The sequence below is a fragment of the Dermacentor albipictus genome, chromosome 6 (assembly GCF_038994185.2).
Source record: "Dermacentor albipictus isolate Rhodes 1998 colony chromosome 6, USDA_Dalb.pri_finalv2, whole genome shotgun sequence".
NCBI lineage: Eukaryota > Metazoa > Arthropoda > Arachnida > Ixodida > Ixodidae > Dermacentor > Dermacentor albipictus.
Window position 1 is genome coordinate 107,634,151 of NC_091826.1, and position 19,879 is coordinate 107,654,029.

General features: G+C 46.2%; 1 protein-coding gene across 1 annotated transcript in view; it reads left to right on the forward strand.

The window, feature by feature from the left end:
* Nucleotides 1-19,879, forward strand: part of LOC135905035 (uncharacterized) — a 161,479-nt gene that overhangs the window by 108,346 nt on the left and 33,254 nt on the right. Inside the window, exons 12-13 of the mRNA XM_065436038.1 lie at nucleotides 15,111-15,226; nucleotides 18,708-18,831. Coding sequence (XP_065292110.1) covers nucleotides 15,111-15,226; nucleotides 18,708-18,831 — 240 coding nt within the window. The remainder of the gene's footprint in view (nucleotides 1-15,110; nucleotides 15,227-18,707; nucleotides 18,832-19,879) is intronic.

Below are 19,879 nucleotides of genomic sequence, written 5' to 3' on the forward strand. Positions count from 1 at the left end.
AGGTAGAAATGGAGATCTGCACATGCCGATGCGACGGCGACAGTTGCGCAACATGCTGGCTCCAGGCTACTTTCCTCCTCGTCGATAAAGCAGTCCATAGTTGGGCCTCTGGAGAGGACGCCTGCAGATTACAGGTTCATCCTTGCACTCGCGATAATCAAAGTGACGACAAGTGCAATTCTGCAGGGTAGTTTCTACAGGAACTGTGAAAGACTTCCATAAAAAGTTTCCGCACACGGTAAAAACCTTCAATACTTCAGTAATAGTATTGAGCTCCCATTAAGGCTACCCTTGTCTTTCTTCTGTTCTCCATCCTCTTAGTCTTCTTTATCTGTTCATCCAGGATCACGACTTCCTCCAGAGTTTGTTAGCCCTTTCTTGCGGTGATATTGATGAATATTAGCAGTCGACGCCTCTTTTGTTTTTCCTAGGGGGCCTTGATAAAACACGATCTTTAAAATCCCCTGGTGCTTTGTTATTTTCAATACTGAATATGGAGTGCGGAGTACGAAATGTTTGGAAACATCTGGTGCTCTCAATATAGGTGGTGTGGGCAGCAGGGTCTTGAGTGCATCAAAGGCTTTCTCTTCACGTTCTCCCCATTTTACTTTATTGGGGCCTCTTTTCTTGGTCAGCTCAGTGAGCGGGTAAAATACCCCGGAATAATTGTTGACGAAGTCTCGATAATACCCCGTAAGTGCGACGAACGAGCGCACTTCTTTTTTTCGTCTGTGGACGCTTCGCAGCCTGTATTTTGTCTAGTGTTTCGACCTGCGCTTGGATGATACCGTTTCCAACAAGGTGGCGGAGGAATTTCACAAATCTTTGACCAATTTCACTTTTTGTTGGCCGAATTGTCAACCCAGATTCTCTCAGTCTTTGGAGAATGACTCAAGTGTACCCACGTGTTCATCCCACGTTTCAATGGCAATGAGCACGTCATCGAAGTAGTAGTAAATATGTGGTATGTAGGCTACCACTTTTCTCATGAAGCGGTTAAAAAGAGCTGGTGCGGTTTTAATGCCAAACAGCATGAAGCGGAACTGATACAGGCCTGAGGCCCTAGCAAAAGCTGTCATCGGTTTCGAGTCTTCGTGAATGGCAACTGCCAGTAACGCTTAGCAAAGTCACACTTCAAAAAATACGGTGCGTTCCCCAGTTTCCAAACATAATATCAATCCGAGGTATAGACTCGTTGTCATTGACCAGTATCTTGTTGAGTGGCCTGACATCAATGCATAGACGCATTGTCCCGTCTTTTTTCTTCACATAAAACATACGTGACTGGTAGGCAGACTCAGCTGGTTCTATGATGCCTTGTCGTAGCATTTCTCCAATTTCTTTTTGTACCGCTTCGTGGGTATCAAATGGTATTGGATACGGTCGCATGTTTACGGGTGTATTTGCGGTAAGTTTGAGCTTACACTGGACGAGGTGTGTCTTGCCGGGAACATCGGTGAATACATTCTCTATATGCTCAGTAGACCCGTGACTTGAGCGCGCTGGTCAGCAGAGAGCGATTCCGATAAACTCACGTCAGCTGCCGATTCTTTTCCTTGAAACGGTACGCATGGTAGATCGTCATTTTCTGTGTCAACAGTCTGACAAGTAGCTGACGCTTCCGGTATCTGTGGTTATAAAGGTCGCCGTTCCTCATACTTTTTCAGTAGATTTATATGGAATAGCGCCGTCCTTGTCCCGAGGTCAATAACGTAATCGACGTCTTTTCTCCTCTCAAGTACCTTGCATGGCCCTTTCGACTTAAGAACCAATTTATGGTTGTCCGAAGGGAGTAGTAGCAGAACGTTGTCTCCAACAGCTAAATGATATGGCCTTGTCTTACGGTAGTAGTGCCTCTGTACAAGTTTTGCTTTTGAAGCTTCTCCTTGGCTAAACGACAAGTATCTTCAAGACGCTTCCGCAGCTCAACTACATACCCGTGTGAGGTTTTCGCGTCCCCATTAACATGATCAGGTGCCCATAATTCTTTCAATAGCGCCATGGGCCCTATGACATAAAGGCCATACAACAAGTCAAAGGGTGCAAAACCCCGGCTTGTCTGAGGAACTTCGCGATAAGCAAAGAGCAATGGTGCCAAGTACCTGTCCCATTTCTTCAGGCTCTCTTGACACATTCGTCTTATCATTTGTTTAAGGGTGCCATTGAACCTCGCTGCAAGGCCATTTGCCATCGGATAATGTGGAGTAGTTGGCAACTGCGTAAAAGAGAGAAGACGGCCTAGATCCTTCATCAGGCGTGACGAGAATGATGTGCCTCTGTCACTGAGTATCTCGTGGGACTCCTACACGAGAGAACATCCCCAGAAGTGCTTCAGCTATTTTTTCCGTTTCTAATCTAGGCAGTGCCACAACATCAGGATACCGAGTTGCCACATCGACCATTGTAAGAACTTACTTATTACCTTTCTCTGACGTGGGAGATAATGGTCCCACAATGTCAATGGCAACATTTTTAAACGGAGTATCAATGACGGGAGCGTTCCCGAATGGTACTCGACTTATTAAATGTTTGGAAAATGTCCTCTGGCACGTATGACACGATTTAACAAACCGCGTGATGTCTGATTGGACTCCAGGCCAGTAGAATTTTATTCCCTGATGTCCTGCAAGGATCCTTTCGTGAGCCACTTTCACCACAAAAGGACGAAGGCTTCTGGGCACAACAAGCTGTTCCATTTGTTTGTTTGACCGCATTGTGTATTTTCGGTAAGGAATTCCCTCCTTTACAAAGAATTGGACGTCGGCGAACCTAGTGTTCATCTCTTTGCGCACTGCTTCGAAGCATTTACGTAGACTGCTGTACTCCCTTTGCCTGGTTCTCAAGTCAATTGGGCTGATTTCTAAGGGGTTGATAGCTGGTACTGGTAACGAATTCGAACCTGATCTTGTCTGTGTGGTTGTCGCTGCCACTCCCAACTTGTCCCTGGTTTCTCTAGCAGCCGATGATAAAGTGTCAGCAGAGATGGATTCGTTGGTAGAACGGTTTCCACCTTCTGCTCTAAATGATTCATCCGCAGCATTCAATGTATAGAAATGTCTTTTCCATTCGTTGTCAGGATTGGAGGCATTCCGTACACTTTTCACATTTCCCAGGACAATATCATATAGAGGATTGTCCTTGCATAAGACCCGAGCCGTGCCTGTGAAGAACGGTGACGTGATCTCCACGTTTGCTTCAGGTAGCTTCAACAACCTTCTGTCCAGAAGAAAGACCGAGAAAATTTTTCCTGTCAGCTTACTGTCTGGCAGGAGAGACCTTTTGACAATAATAGAGTTGTATCCCGTATCTCGCAAGACAGTAGCGGGATGTCTTTCACGCAAACCTTCGGCAGTTGGCACAGATATTTGGTTCCGTTTATGCGCTTGCGTTCTCCCGCGTTCCGAACTTCCGGGAACTCGACGCAAGGTCTGCGTCTCTTCCTTAACTGCCTTGGACACATCTACTTGCTACATCGAGCACGAAGCCTTGTCGGTACCGTTGGGTTTTTTCGGGCAGTCACTTGTCTTATGCCAAGCGGCGGCACTTTCCACAGAAAGAGGTATTTGTATTGGGACCCTTGGTATTGGTCCAGCAATCAGCTCCTCTGTGACCGCGTTTACCACGAAGAAAGCTGCGTGGTCTTTCCTTCTCTTCTTGTCGCTCAGGAGTTCAAGCTTGACCTTGTGGCTTGTTAGGTTCTCTCTCATTTTTACCTTTCCCAAGGTTTACTAATCCCTGTGCCTCCAGGGAATGATCAGTAGCTTCCGCTAGCTCGTCAAGTGCCTGACAATTCTTTTCTCTCAAAAAGACTGCCAGCTTCTCATGGCAAGTCATCAGGAGCTGTTCTGAGACAATCTTGTCCCGCAGAGCATCATATGTCCGGTCAGTATTGGCCATTTCTTGCCAGTGATCAAAATATCCCAATAGACGACCGGCAAACTGTCTACCAGTTTCAGAATTATCGGGTTTCGCCGACCGAAACTTGCTTCGGTAGCCTTCCTCCGTGAACCTGAAACGTTGCAAAAGCTTCTTCTAAGTGTCGCATAGTCCATAGCATGATCAGGTGCCATTCTGCCGACAACACTTACAACTACGCCTGTCAGAGGCTTAGCGATAGGGCCCATTTGTCTTGTGGCCAGCCCTGGCTCGTTGCAACGCGCTCAAATCGTTGAATATATGCATCCAACTCATCGCGTTCTTCGTTAAATGCTGGGATTAGTTTGTGCGGACTTTGGTAGCTCCCGGTAGCACCTGCGTGCACACTCTCTGGAAATTGGCCATTAGTCATGCTACCCGCTGTCACATCTAACACCCTCAGCTTTAACTTGAGCACTTCCCTTTCTGCCTTTAATCTAGCTAGCGCTTCGGCATCAGCTTCTTTTGCTGCACTGCGTTCAGCCAGACGTGCTTTACGCGTTTCTGTTTCGCGTGCACGCTCTTCGTCTACCCATTGTTTCAGTGCCGGGCCAGTCAACCCCAGTTCTTTTCCGATTGCCGTAAGCTTGTCTGTCTCCATCCTCACCAGTCAAACAAGCATATGCAATGTGCTGCTCCCCTCGCGAGCGTCAGAGCGGTCCTGTCGCGGCGGACAAATATGTGTCGGTTAGGATCGCCACGTCGCAAGGCGTGTGACGCGAGGAAGATGGAGGAGACGGTGCATGATGAGCAACCGCGCGACAGTTATATTAGACGGCACGTAAACACGAAGAATATCTTAAACTAGGCCCACACATACAAGGTTATTCGTAAACAGGAAAAAATGTAGTCTGCCGAGGTTGCGGTTCAAGTCAGGAGTGTGGCGAGACGTAAAGTTCTTGGGGTGGAACACTCGCTCGTGGAGTGATGACTGGCGTGGAAGAGCAGACGCAGCAGCATGGGGCCGGAAAAGGTGGACGCGTCCTACAGCTCCCTAGACGGGAACAGTCCACTCCGAAGTCTCGAGCAAGAAGACGGCCCAAGGCGTTCGTTTCGATGACGGGTGGCCGGTCACCGAACCTCGCGCGTAGAAGTGGGTTCCGAGAGGTCAGCAGGCTGACCTGAGGCCTCATGTTGTGCAACGACCCGAGGCGTTCCCTGTCCCGAAGACGGATATCCGGTCAAGTGAACCTCACCGTAGATGTGAGTTCCGTAGGCCCTGCGGCCCTAGTCGTGCCGGTGTTCCAACGATCTCGACCCAACGATGCAACGACCCGAGGCGATCCCTGTCCCGAAGACGGACGTCCGGTCAAGTGAACCTCACCGTAGATGTGGGTTCCGTAGGCCTTGCTTCCCTAGTCGCGCCGGCGTTCCAACGATCTCGTTGCGCGAACCCCCTTCTCCTTCGCTGCACGAGCCTCCCTTGTCTTTCTTTTCCTCTTGTTGAGGGCAGCCGCAATGTCGTCTGCTCTGGTGTTCCGTGCTTTGTGAGTACGTCTTCACAATGGGCCTATCAATGGGCACATTGAATCCAACCCTTTCGGACCAGCACCATGTCACCTCGTTAAATACCGGGCATGGTGGACTGGTGACGTTTGTCGAAGTTCCTTTTTATTGTTTTAAGTTACTTACGATACTGTCTTTTTGAAAGTTGTTATTTTTGAACTATATCGATTTATTTTTATGGAGGCACCCAAAAGCTTTTCTGGAAAACGGTGAAGTAAAGGCTACATATCCCACTGGTGCAGAGAGATTGGTTATCGTGACGAACAGCTGCTTCCTGAGCGCACTTCCACCCGTCTTCGAAGTTGGGGTATAAAGCTAGGAATGCCAAGTGCCGAATTACCCTTCTTGCAACATAATTCCCTTCTGGGTGATAGGGTGATGGGAAACGCAGCTCGGCTTCTCCTGCTTTAGCCTAACTGCCCAGGTTTTCTCTTCGGAATGCTGGTACATTGTCCGCAACGATGACTTTACCCTGGGAGAAGGTATCCTTCTATAGAAAAGAAGCTACGTGGTTCGCATCTTTCCAAGCGAATGCATGTTTCTGTATGTTTTATTGAATCCATTATGGCCTCCAGACTCCGGACTGTCGTTGTAGTGGCGCAGATATGGTCGGTATCACTGTTTCGGGCAATTCTAACTTTCCGTTTTGTACCTTCATGTCTTGCGCTCCTTCCCACAACTTGCTCATATTCACTTCGTCATGGGTAACTTTTCTTGGCGCATGAAGTCTAGGCAGACAATCTGCCTCCTGGTGCTTTTGTCCTAGGCGACGTGCTTACTCGAAATCGTACTCTTGAATTCTTCCTCACCTATCTTGCTACTATAACTTTGGGCTGTGCGACTTGCGAGAGGTGAGTCAGCGCTTCATTATCTGCAAATTTGAAGTTTTTTCCTTTCAGATAGCTTCTAAAATATTAGAGGGCCATGACTACAACCAATGCTTCTTTTTTCTGTCATACCATAGTTTACTTGGGCCTTGGCAAATGTGTTAAAAATATCCTATCAGTTGTAGTTGTTTCGCCATAGGATTGTTGACGTGCCCTCGATGAAGAATGGCTCCTGTACCACAATGAGAGCCGTCAGCGTACAATTCAAAGGTAGGTTAATGTCTGGGAGCGTCAGCACAAGGTCTGAATAAATAATTTCAAGTTCTGCGTAACACCGCTTGCAGTCTTCAGACCACAAAAATGGGGCCTCTTTTTGGATAAGGGCTGCGAGACAATGTATCTTTGTTTCATAATTCTTTATGAAGGCCCGGAATAGTCCAGCAAGGCCTAAGAACACACGAAGAGAATGCAAATCAAAAGGCTTAGGAAGACTCTTGAAACATTGAACCCTTTGTTCTCTTGTATTCTTTGTCTTCCGATCAAATATTCTGCCGAGAAAAACAACCCTCTTGCCTAGGAATTCACTCTTTCTGATGTTGATGTTTAGCTGTGCCTTGCTTAGCATACTTGGAACCATTGATAGATGACTAATCTGGTCATCTCTTGTTCTTCAATAGACAAGTATGTCCTCAACATACAAACTACAAAATATGCCAATAAATTCTTTGAGCAAGTTTCTTCATTTTCTGTAGCCACGCGCCTGCGTTTTGCCACACAAATGGCAGTCGGTTATATTCGTAGATGTCGAAAGGTGTAGTAAGCGCAGTCAACATCTTCGTTTCCTCTTTGAGTAGTACTTGTCAATACCCTCTACACACGTCTATCCTGCAACACCACTGTCACCCACTGGTCTTGTCAATTATTTAGTCAATTCCTGGCACCGGGAAAGGGAACAAGTCTTTTTGTCGATTAATAAGCCGATAATCTGTGCAAAACCTATAGGACCCATCTTATTAAGTGAGACAAACGGAGAGGTGGATGGTCTGAGGTACCAGAATGCAACAATCCTTGTAGCTCCTGTTTAAGCCATACTTTCTTTTCATAGCTTACCCCAGATACTTTTTTTTCCTCTCAACACTTTTGTTTCGAAGTTCAAAAGGCACTTCGAGTGCAGTCGTTGCAGAAGGATAGGGGCCGACACACAAAATTTCCGGAAATTTCAGCGAAACCTTGTCGGAGCTTGCGATTGTCCTTTGTTGTGATTGAATGAGGTGTGAAATGCTCAGTGGGGATCATGTCGTTCCAAATAATGTTCAGCTTGAATAGTCTAAATTACGCTTTCTTTGGTGCCGAAGTTATCGCTAATAACTCGAATGTACCCCAGCGCATCGTCTTCTTCGAAGATGTTACCGTCTTTATCTAAGGAAAGGATTCGTCACGAGATGCAGGAGTTCTCACGGGATGCCTGGATGGCAGCCGCTTTTCGGTAGATTCTGCGCAAAAGCTCGAGGATAGTCAGGCAATGTGTCAGATCAGGATGAAAGGAAATCAACCTCCATCCCCGACATAACAAGGCTCCTCACGGTAAGCTCTAGATCTCTGAACTTCATTTTCGCACCCGTCCATTTTGCAGGCTCTCGAGAGTTTCTGTCGTTACCTCGAACTTTGACGGTTCTTCCGGCAAAGATTTCGTCTTTGTAAACTCCTTTCTCACTACTCAGACTAACCATGGCACCTGTATCGATGACCGCGGGCATCTCGATATTATTCGCGATCACTGGTACTAGCACAATGTTGAATTTCAGAAATGATATTGTCTCCTGATGTTGGATTTCACAAGGGATATTGTGTCCTGTGTCTCAAATCTCTTGACGTTCGCAGTTTTCCCGAACATGCTGTCAGCGGATTCCACTTGACTAGAGATGTGACAACTCACGTTGGCAGAGTACTCTTCTGTTGTGGGTCCATTCTTTTTTTCGGCTTGTGTTGCACATCGCGTATCGACGGATGTTGGGACCAGGAGTCGACCGATCCGTATAATAATCACTAGAGCAGCTCCGCAGATGTGGGCGGTGCTTTAACTTGGACTCGGTCATCTAACTCGGACTCAGACTTTTGTCATCCCGTGTATCACTAACGACACGATGCAGGAATCTGGAAGCGTGGGATCCGCCAATCGTAGTACACGCCTCTTCAAGTAATATTCGTGCAAATTACCGTCTCTCTGTTTGTAAATAGAATTTTTTGTCGCACAACTGGACTTGGTTCAGCTGGAATGCCTGAATCAAACTTTTTCCACGTTTCCCATGATTCTTTCATAAGTTCAGTGATGTGCAGATCATATCGCCTTTAGCGTTGCCACATAAATACAGGCGCATGGTAAATATCCAATCGGAGTGACTTAACCAGCTGTTCTACTCACACGCGTAATGGAAAAAATCCAGCCAGAGCGCGGCACCAACTGTGCTGCCATCAAACATTTCCGGCTTCACTGTCTCTCGACGTATCACACCAGTGGCAAGTATACACAAAATGGTATGCTGTTGTTCACGTTCATTTGCGCTTGCGTTAAATGTGCTATCGCATTATATGCCTTGCAGAGGCAGCGGCGTTCTGATTTGTATGGCTTTGAGCGTCACACTTATTTCCGATTTGTTTCTTCATAGATTCAAGTTATGTCAGTTCCATGTCTATTTTCGTTGTACCTCTTTCGGTGACGTCAGTTATGGGTACCTTGGCTTTATGGTGATGGTTTTGAGTAGGTCTGTTGTAGTCAGTTCTTCCAGCGCCACAACGAAGTTCTCAGCTTCGAAAGCATAGCTCGTGACGAGGTGGTGGCTGTCCCGTCTTGCGAGGCAGAATGCGATAATGAATGTAAATTTATTTCAAGAGGACTTGTAGACTCCACAAAAACAAGAAGTTCGCTTGTCGCACTCACGTGTTGATGAACCCTAGGTTATTTTTCATGGTAGGCTGCCAAGAATCAGACTTGATATCCTGGCGTTTTCGTCACCGTCATTCGCAAGCACACGCAGGAATGAACTGGCCAAGTTGCGTCAGCGTGTGAAGAACAAACAGCAGCACACCATGTGCATTACCGACAAGCGAAGAACTGCTAAGCAAACTAAGGTGACAGTAGGAGTTATGGTGTGAGTGAACAAACCATCGGTTTCTTCTAAGGTTGACTTCTCATTCTCAACGTACACGGAAGGCATCAGGCAGTGCGATCCACCATCCTTCGTTGTGGATCACGGGAGAATGTGCAACACGAAAAGGCTGGGCAAGACGCCTGCTCGCCGTGTGAGCCACAGCAGCTTCAGCAAGATACCGCGTGGCTTGCCCATACATACACACCGCCTGGTCGCGGCATGATTCTCGACGATGCGGGGTCACCACTCTCCGCTGCCACCATAAAAACGGGGCACATCTCGCAAGCGGTGCCCAACCCGCAAAGACGCCTACCGCGGAGTGTGCGTGCACCACGCAAAATGTGCCCTAGTTGCTGAAAAACGACCCCGCCCCCCCTCCCCCCCCCCTCCATTTAGGATCACCGGAGTTTATCCTGATGTGGCCGCTCAGAACCTCATGGCAGCTATCGATACTGGGAACCCGACCGTTCAGCTTAACGCGGACTTCTGCAAAATACGAGTGTCATTCCGTGACAGATCGCCTGACTTTACACAGGTGCTCGTGGTTGACGCGACCAATTCCCGCTCTCTCGGAGCCCGCGGCAGTGTTGCTCACCATATGGGCATACTAAACGCACCTGCCTACATAAAACGGTCCCCTAGCGAGGGCAGTACACTAAGTGTGCCGGCCCGCACCTTGCAGATATATGTTCGATTCGCATAGGGAATCTGCGCTGTCCTACGCCGAGCTGGTCGGCGCAGGATACCGCAGATTGGTCGGGCGTCATCGCACGCGACGGGAGATGCCGCGTACCCGGTGTTACTTGGCGGATCGAGCGCACGCGCACGCTCACAGAAAATGGCTAGCAACAGACTAACAAACCTATGATGCGTCCCAGCACCCACCTGGTGGCGTGTCTTGCAAGCATATATCGGTGCCTGGTGTATTTAAAACAACGTACTCCATTTGGCTATTGCACCGGACTCCCGAACTGAATTCAATCCCACCGCGCGGCTCCTTTTCTCTCTTTGGCTGACGCGCACGCCTCTTCAGCCTCCTTTGCTGATATGTATCATTTTTTTGTTTTTCTTTCCCACTCTATTTTTTCACTCACTTCAAGCATCACTCCTTCCTTTTGCTCCTCGATTTTTTATATAACTTTACACATGCTTTCTTACTTCATCTTCTTCCTATCGCACCCACACTTCTAAAACAAAGTAGTGCTCTATTTCTCACTCTCACTCCCTTTCTTCCTCGCCCAGAACCCACTGTTCGAGCTGCAATGCCCTTCTTCTTTTCAAATTGACTTCGCCAAAGTCAAATTGACTTCGTCAAATGTCGGAGTCAAATTGACTTCGCCATTATGTCGGAGCCGTATAGGCGCAGTAATCCTCTTCAGCATCTGCCTAACACACACACCAAATTCTTGTCACTTTCTAATCCTCGATTAGTTTCTTTTTTTCATTCATTCATTCATTCATTCATTCATTCATTCATTCATTCATTCATTCATTCATTCATTCATTCATTGCCAGCCTGGTTACGCCCACTGCAGGGCAAAGGACCTCTCCCATACTTCTCCAAATACCCCGGTCATGTAATAATTGTGGCCATGTTGTCCCTGCAAACTTCTTAATCTCATCCGCCCACCTAACTTCCTGCAGCCCCCTACCACGCTTCCCTTCCCTTAGAATCCAGTCCGTAACCCTTAATGACCATCGGTTATCTTCCCTCCTCATTATGTGTCTGTGCCCATGCCCATTTCTTTTTCTTAATTTCAACTAAGATGTCATTAACTCGCGTTTGTTCCCTCACCCAATCTGCTCTTTTCTTATTCCTTAACGTTACACATATCATTCTTCTTTCCATAGCTCGTTGCGTCGTCCTCAATTTAAGTAGAACCCTTGTCGCAAGCCACCAGGTTTCTGCCCCGTACGTGAGTACTGGTAAGACACAGCTGTTATACACTTTTCTCTTGAGGGATAATGGCAACCTGCTGTTCATGATCTGAGAATGCCTGCCAAACGCACCCCAGCCCATTCTTATTCTTCTGATTATTTCAGTCTCATGATCCGGATCCGCGGTCACTGCCTGTCCTACGTAGATGTATTCCCTTACCACTTCCAGTGCCTCGCTACCTATCCTAAACTGCTGTTCTCTTTTCTGCCGATTAATTTTAGGCCCACCCTTTTGCTTTGCTTCTCCAGGTCAGTGAGCATGCATTGCAATTGGTCCCTTGAGTAACTAAGCAAGGCAATATCATCAGCGAATCGCAAGTTACTAAGGTATTCTCCATTAACTTTGGTCCACAATTCTTCCCAATCCAGGTCTCTGAATACCTCTTGTAAACACGCTGTGAATATAATTGGAGAGATCGTGTCTCCCTGGCTGACGCCTTTTTTTATTGGGATTTTGTTGCTTTCTTTATGGAGGACTAAGGTGGCTGTGGAGCTGCAACATATATCTTTGAGTATTTTTTCATATTCCTCGTCTACACCCTGATTCCGTAATACCTGCATGACTGCTGCCGTTTCGACTCAATCAAACGCTTTGTCGTAACCAATGAAAGCTATATATAAGGATTAGTTGTATTCCGCACATTTCTCTATCACCTGATTGATAGTGTGAATATGGTCTATTGTTGAGTAGTCTTTGCGGAATCCTGCCTGGTCCTCTGGTTGTCAGAAGTCTAAGGTGTTCCTGATTCTATTTGTGATTACCTTAGTAAATACTTTATAGGCAACGGACAGTAAGCTGATCGGTCTATAATTTTTCAAGCTTTTGGCGTCTCCTTTCTTATGGATTAGGATTGTGATAGCGTTCTTCCAAGATTGCGGTACGCTGGAAGTCATGAGGCATTGCTTATAGAGGGTGGCCAGTTTTTTTAGAACAATCTGCCCACCATCCCTCAACAAATCTGCTGTTAGCTGATTCTCCCCAGCTGCCTTCCCCCTTTGCATAGCTCCCAAGGCTTTCTTTACTTCTTCCGGCGTTACTTGTGGGATTTCAATTTCCTCTAGACTATTCTCTCTTCCATTATCGTCATGGGTGCCACTGGTACTTTACAAAGCTCTATAGAACGGCTCAGCCGTTTGAACTATCTCCTCCATATTAGTAATGATATTGCCGGCTTTGTCTCTTAACGCTCACATCTGATTTTTGCCTATTCCTAGTTTCTTCACTGCTTTTACGCTTCCTCCGTTCCTGAGAGGATTGGCCACTCTGGTGCAGTACTTGGCCACAACCTCCTATATGAACACAACAATCAAACCCCGGCCTTCAGTCCCCAGCAGCTGCGAAGCAACTGACCACGGCGGTGGTCAGACCTGTGACGCAGCAGAGGGTGCTAAGAATCCCTGGTTCCGGACAGGATGTCATTGGAATCTGAACGTGGAATGGTTACACGCTAGAACATCATCTAGTGTGGCGAGTCTAGCAGTGCTATTGGAGCAATTAGAGGGCAGTAAATGGCAGATAATAGGGCTCAGTGAAGTTAGGAGGACAAAAGAAGCATATATAGTGCTAAAACACCGGCACGTCCTGTGCTAACGTGGCTTAGCGGAGAGAGAACTAGGAGTCGGATTTCTGATTAAAGAGGATATAGCTGGTAACATGCAGGAATTTTATAGCATTAACGAGAGGCTGGCAGGTCTTATTGTGAAACCTAATAAGAGGTACACATTGAAGGTCGTACAGGTCTACGCCCCTACATCCAGTCTTATTGACCAGGAAGTCGAAAGCTTCTATGAAGACGCGGAATCAGCGATGGGTAAAGTCAAAACAAAATACACTATACTGATGGGCGACTTCAATGCCAGGGTACGCAAGAAGGAGGCTGGAGACAAGTCAGTGGGGGAATAGGGCATAGGCTCTAGGAATAGCAGCGGAGACGTATTAGTAGAGTTTGCACAACAGAATAATATGCGGATAATGAATACCTTCTTCCGCAAGCAGGATAGCCGAAAGTGGACGGTGGAGGAGCCCGAATGGCGAGACTAGAAATGAAATGGACTTCATACTCTGCGCTAACCCTGGCAAAATACAAGATGTGGTCACTGCAGCGCGCGGCAAAGTGCGCTGCAGTGACCATAGGATGGTAAGAACTCGAATTAAGCTAGACTTGAGGAAGGAACGGAAGAAACTGGTACATAGCAAGTTGACCAATGAGTTAGCGGTAAGAGGGAAAATGAAGGAATTGCGGATCTAGCTACCGAACAGGTATTCTGCTTTAACTCAAGAAGAGGACCTTAGTGTTGAAGATGTGAACTACAATGTTATGGTCATCATTAAGGAGTGCGCAATAGAAGTCGGCGGTAACACCGTTAGGATGTCAGTAAGCTATCGCAGGAGACGAAAGATCTGATCAAGAAACGCCAATGTGTGAAAGCCTCTAACCCTACAGCTAGAATAGAACTGGCAGAAATTTCCAAGTCAATCAACAAGCGTAAGACAGCTGACATAAGGAAGTATAATATGGATAGAATTTATTGGTTTTGCTGACACCAAAAAATGTATGACATATTCTTGGTGCATGCTAGCGATCTATACGTAATTGTCACTTGTGCTGCCCCTCTGTTTCCTTCGTGGTCGTCCCAGTTTATGCACCCCCTCACGAGCCACTTGAACAGATTTTTGACGAACTGCAGCTCTACCTGATTCTACTCACCATGCTATTTGTTGTTATGGCAGGATATTTCAATTCTAAACACATCCCGTGGGGCCCGATTGACGGCGATACTCATGGCACGGAACTTGACCAATTCGCCGTCACAAGTAATCTAAAGGCTTTTCCGCTTTGTTATGAAGTACCTCCGATCGCCACTAACATTCCAATCGTATTTCGCAGCAAGCTGGATTGATATTTCCTTTGCATCCGTTCCTTTAGTTTCGCGCAGTTACAGTTGCTCGGTAGACAATTCTGAAATACTTTCTGACCACAAATATGTAGTTAGGTTTTTTTGGTCACACCAAGCCTAAAGAAAATCTTTTAACAAAATCCGGCACACATAAACTCTTGCAGTCTTTAATAAATTCATGTTGTTTCAATACGGAGCAACAAACGACGTTACAATCACCGGATGCAGTGAAGCTTATCATAGCCAAATTTCGTTTCATATTCAACCCCCTCCATCGCATGAATTCTCGATGGGGTGTACCGTGCGCTTTGATCGAGTGGCTATGTAATAACTAGAGTCCTCAGTTTTCGCGTAAACCACAATGATAGCCGGTTTTTGCATACCAAGCAATATTTAACGTAATTGAGTTAAATAATAAATAATAATAACTGCAGCTGTTACGAAACTAATGGACGCTGCCCACCTTCAGTAAAGAGTGCTCAAGACACATTATTATTATTATTATTATTATTATTATTATTATTATTATTATTATTATTATTATTATTATTATTATTATTATTATTATTATTATTATGCAGGGTGGTTCAACTAAGTTGTGCCATATTTGAAAGAAGTCCACGTGTCACTTACGAGAAACCGACTTAGTATGGTTCGCTGTCCCCTTGAGAAAGTCAAAGTATGTTTTACTATGAGCTTAGCTAATCATTTCCAGTAATCACTTAACCATCCTTTAAAGCTGCGAAAAACGCAAAATTTTCAATGCAGGGGTAGTAGAGCATACTGAGAAATACCGTAATATATATATATATTTTAATGTTGACCGTTGACACTTTGCATGTGGAATCTTGCGTTCCTTCCTGTCTGTCGTGGGCAGGAATTTCACAAACTGGTGAGGCGCTACGCGGAAGGCAAGAACCAAAGCACGTTGACCTTCTTCGGCTTCACCCCTTCAAGCCAGGAGTGGATCGAAGCCATTCCTTCGATATTGAGGTACGTCCTTTCTTCGCAAAGTAAATCAATCTCAGCGCCCTCAGAGCGGAAGATGTGGTAGCGATACTCTATATCTTGCATATTTTACGCAGCGCCAGTCCTACATCACAGTGTCTCAGATCTGAAAATGTTCTCTTGGCAAACTAGAGTACGGCCGTAAGAGAAGCAACCAAGAACAGGGTGCCCCCATAGAAGGCTGTTGGGGACGAGACTGTGGCAATGAGCTACAACACAACTAAGCGCATTGTGTCATACAGCAGTTCTCTTCCAAGTATGTAATATTAAAGATCGGAGACAACTTGAAATTTGCGCTCGCCAATTTGCGCTGTAACGAAAATTTACAGTTCTGCCGCGCATTAAAAGTTGCAAAAATTGCCCATAGGCTCTCGCACTAAACTTGAGTTGCCTTTGAAAGCTAAGCTTTTTTTGTCTCTTCGATCTACTTTACGTGTACTGTCTCTATTACGCGGTGTGGCGGACCTCGATCTAGTGCAGATCGGTTCCGGTATAAGCGTAATTGATTTCTAGAGCTTTATGTGCCAAAAGCACGGTATTATTTTGTGACACCACAATGAGGTACTCCGGATTTGACCATTTGCGGTTCCTTAACGTGCACCTAAGCTCACGAGCGTTTTATTTCTATTTCGTCCACCATCCAAATGAGATCACTGCAGATGGCATCGAACTCGCAACCTTCAGCTTAGCAGGCCGATGCCACTGCCACTAACCTACAGCGGTGAGTCAACCGGTACCAGCGATTGTGCAGCCCAAGCTGGCCGGGAGGCAGCCAGTCATGGTACCGACGTACGTAAGCGCACACGCTGCGCTCCAACACAAGCACACCGCTGTCGCAACGACGTCATCGTTTCGTCGTCATCGCGCAGTCGTGCATCCTTCGTTGCCATCACTTCGTTGCTTTGCCTTCACCGTCATGCCATCAATCCAATCCATTTGACCTTTGTCATTCCTTTGTCTTCATTCCGCCGTCATTACGCGGTTGTCATTCGTTCGTGGTTCGGTCATCCTTATTTGCTAGCCTTCACAGCGTCGTCGAAATTCCGTCGTCTTCGTGTAGCCCTCATCGCGCCGCCGTCGTTGTCATCGTGCTGTCGCTGTGATGCAGCCGTTATCATTTTGTCCTCGTCATTCTATTCTAATTGTGCCGCTGTCGTCGTTCTACCGACTTCGCGCCACCGACGTCATTTTTTGACATAGCGTCGTAGTCATTACGCCGTCGTCCTGCTACTATCGTCACGCAGTACCACGTCATACATAATCGGACATCTCAGTATTTTTACACCGCACATCTATTCCTTCGCTTAGACATCAATCATCGCCTTACAGTATCTCGCAGTTTTAAAGCATAACGTTTCTTTGCCGCCTCTCCACCAATTTTGCGGCTGCCTGCTGGCTCTTGTGTCGCACGACAGGGCGATGCCGGAAATGGCGGAAATCGTCTGACCCGTGACGGCGTGTACGTATAAGCGCTGAAGCGAGGTCAAACACGCACAACAGAGACCCGAAACGTATACAGTAAGTGCGGAGGAGATAAAGGCATGGAAGAAGCGATGAGCGTGTCTTCGATAAGCAGCGAAGCATGGTTTACGAAACAAGCCCGTGCTGTCTCGCAAACGCGAAAGGCGGTATCTTTGAGTGGCGGCTGTGAGCACCATAAAGTTTCTTTAGAGGGCCATCTGGCTCCAAGTATATATGCGAGTTTCCGAAAGGACGCTGGGCCATCGTGGTAACGATGATATATACGGTTGAGTGAGGCTTGTGTTTACTTGTGTTGAGCGAGGCTTGACCTAAAACGTAGATATGGCTGCACAGATGAAGCTATCTTAAAATTAAACCTTTAGTGAAGGTCAGCTTTCATCCGCATTAGAATTTTCAGTGAAGTTTACTCACCTGCAGCGCATACTGAAACGATGTAAACCAAGAACAGACGATGAATTGTTGCAAAGGCAGCCCGGATCTTGTCAACTACGCTTCGAATTCAGTGTCGTGCCGATACATTTCACGTTTATTAAAATTGCACATAGAAGCTGAAGTCCTCGCTATTAAATAATAACCAATATTATTAAGTATCATTTAGGAAAAAGAAAAAAGCTTTTTACGTTCGGTTTTACCGGAAAATGAACCATTGTAGCAGACGGAACGCTGCTAGCCAAGCGCGCCTGGAAGATGTCCCGACTATCTGAGAACGATGCCAATCCGAAGCCGCGTTGCGACAAGCACCGAGGAGCGCGATGAACATTTCGCATAGAAGAGTGAAGCGGAATGACGATTGGAGTGTAACGCGAACGACATCCATATGAATCCAGGAGGTAATGAGGCCAGGAAAAGCCAAGGCAAAATTATTTCTTCTTTTACTTGTAGCATAAAAATGATCAGCCAATTGGAAAGGAAATGGGCGAAAAAAGACTTGCTGCCTGTGGGAGCAGCACCCACAGCCTCCATAATACTCGTGCATTGCCCTAATTCTTCAGCAACGACGGCTATTTTTTTGCGCGTGCATATTCTTGGGTACATATATATTTGGGCGCGTACAAAATCTAACCAGAGGAGTGTTAGGCAGCGCCACCCATGACAATGGCGGTGGATATGGAATACATTCTTGCAGTCGCTACATTTTGAAAAAACCTCTGATCAGTTTACATCTAGCATAACTTCTTCTAGCTTTTGGCGACTTTATTGATGACATCTTTTGTTAGGTAGCTCGGATAATTTTCTCAAGAGACTTGCCCAATACAGAGTGAAAGCAGACCAAAACTGAGTTAGGAACGAGACAGAACGGAGGGGGGCCGTTTTCGTCTGCTCACGCCGTACTTACGTGTAATGCTGTACCACGTGACAAAAAAAATAAAGAAACTCGTCAATTTTGGCTGAACCTCACCCCCATTCTTTTGAACCTCGATTTGTCATTACATCTAAAGGCATGCCGAAGAGCTTATTTTCTAGGCGTAGCACTATCTTTAAATTTCACGCCACTTTAGAACCACAGATTTTGTCCTTTTCTTCCTTCTGCCCGTTTGCTCACGACCACAGCAGCCAATTCAAATCTTTAAGGGTAATCAGGATGGCGTGTAAAGAGCAATTAAACATAAAAAAGTTTATCTTGCGAGCATGCTATCATGGTTACTTACTATATCTTTTCGCTATGGATGGAGCGTACTGGCCCGCGCCTTGGCGGCTCCATCTCACCGAAGAATGCTTTCACACTGCCGTCACGATTACTCTACAGCTGTCCGAGCATAAAAACAGCGAGGAAGGTGTACGGTGTTTCTCCTGTAAGCAATAATACCTGCCATCAGGACGATGCTTTGCATGCAAAGCCATGCACGAAATGGCGATCGTGAATGCTCTTACTCCTAAATGAACTGTGCCTAAAATGATTAATATACGTGCTAATCAATGCTTTAACCTCACGTAAGTTCTTAAAGAATTTGCTTGCTACTTTTTTTTTGGTTTCGCTTTGCAGAACGTTCACGCCGGACCTCTTCGTGTTCCGCGGCCACAATTCTCCCGCGACCCGCAGACAGACCTCCTGCACAATATTCCCGCAGAACGCCATTATCGACATGCCGGGCCTCCCAATTTCTTTGGTATGCCTTATGCTACTGGATGCTGCAAAGAGAACAGTATATCTATGTGGCTTTTGGCGAAGTGAGTAGAAAGCAAAACACGAGACAAGGCCAGGACACAGGCGCTGCGCATCGACAAACTTTTATATATATATTTATATATATATATATATATATATATATGTGTGTGTGTGTGTGTGTGTGTGTGTGTGTGTGTGTGTGTCAGGAAGTACCGAAAGCCCTCAATGCTCGACCAGACATTCCAATGGTAAAAGAAAGACGCATTCCTAATCTACTTCTTTCTTTTCACTTTTTATTGAATTGTTCAGCCGAGCATTGAAGACTTTTGGTACTTCCGAAGATTGGTGAAGAAAGTGCAGCATCTGAAAGTGAAGCATCATGAAAGTGAAGCAAATAGACAATGAACTTCATGATGTTTAAAAACAGCGCAAGGATGTACACCGGACAACAGAATAGAGGATAGGACACATATGGCGCTGACTTAGAGATTGCAGCGAACCTGAAAGTGTGCCACAAGCTCCTGATGTTTTTAAACAAAACGGTTCCGGACTCAAATTAACGCATGAAGTCGCAAAACATACCATACTGCAATATTTAGATTTAACGCTAACCTTCGAACAAGAACACGTGCTAGCAAAATCTTCAGGCAATTAAAGCCCTCCAAACGCGACTTGGAGCAGCGTAGTAGCCCGGCTGAAAGGAGTAACAATGTAACGGCATTGCCGTACGTTCATTCTCCCTAACACAGATTTTAAAAAGTAAGGGCCAGATATGGTGTCAAAGCTTTGTTTTCAGCTCCTAATAAAGTTTGGTAAGGTGGGAGCAGCTGTCCAAAGAAATAAAGAAGGAATAAGAAAGAACACCGGCTGTAAAATAAATCATGAAAAAAAGCCGCTCCGCAAGGGGGCCAACTCAGCGGACTTGTTCCACATGAGCTCCCGATTCAGCGCGTACTTCCTGCGGACTGCAACCCGGAAGCGCCAGAACGTCTGCATTATTCGACGCAGCTCGAAAAGCGGCATTCAGAGAGACCATCCGCAGCGCTGTG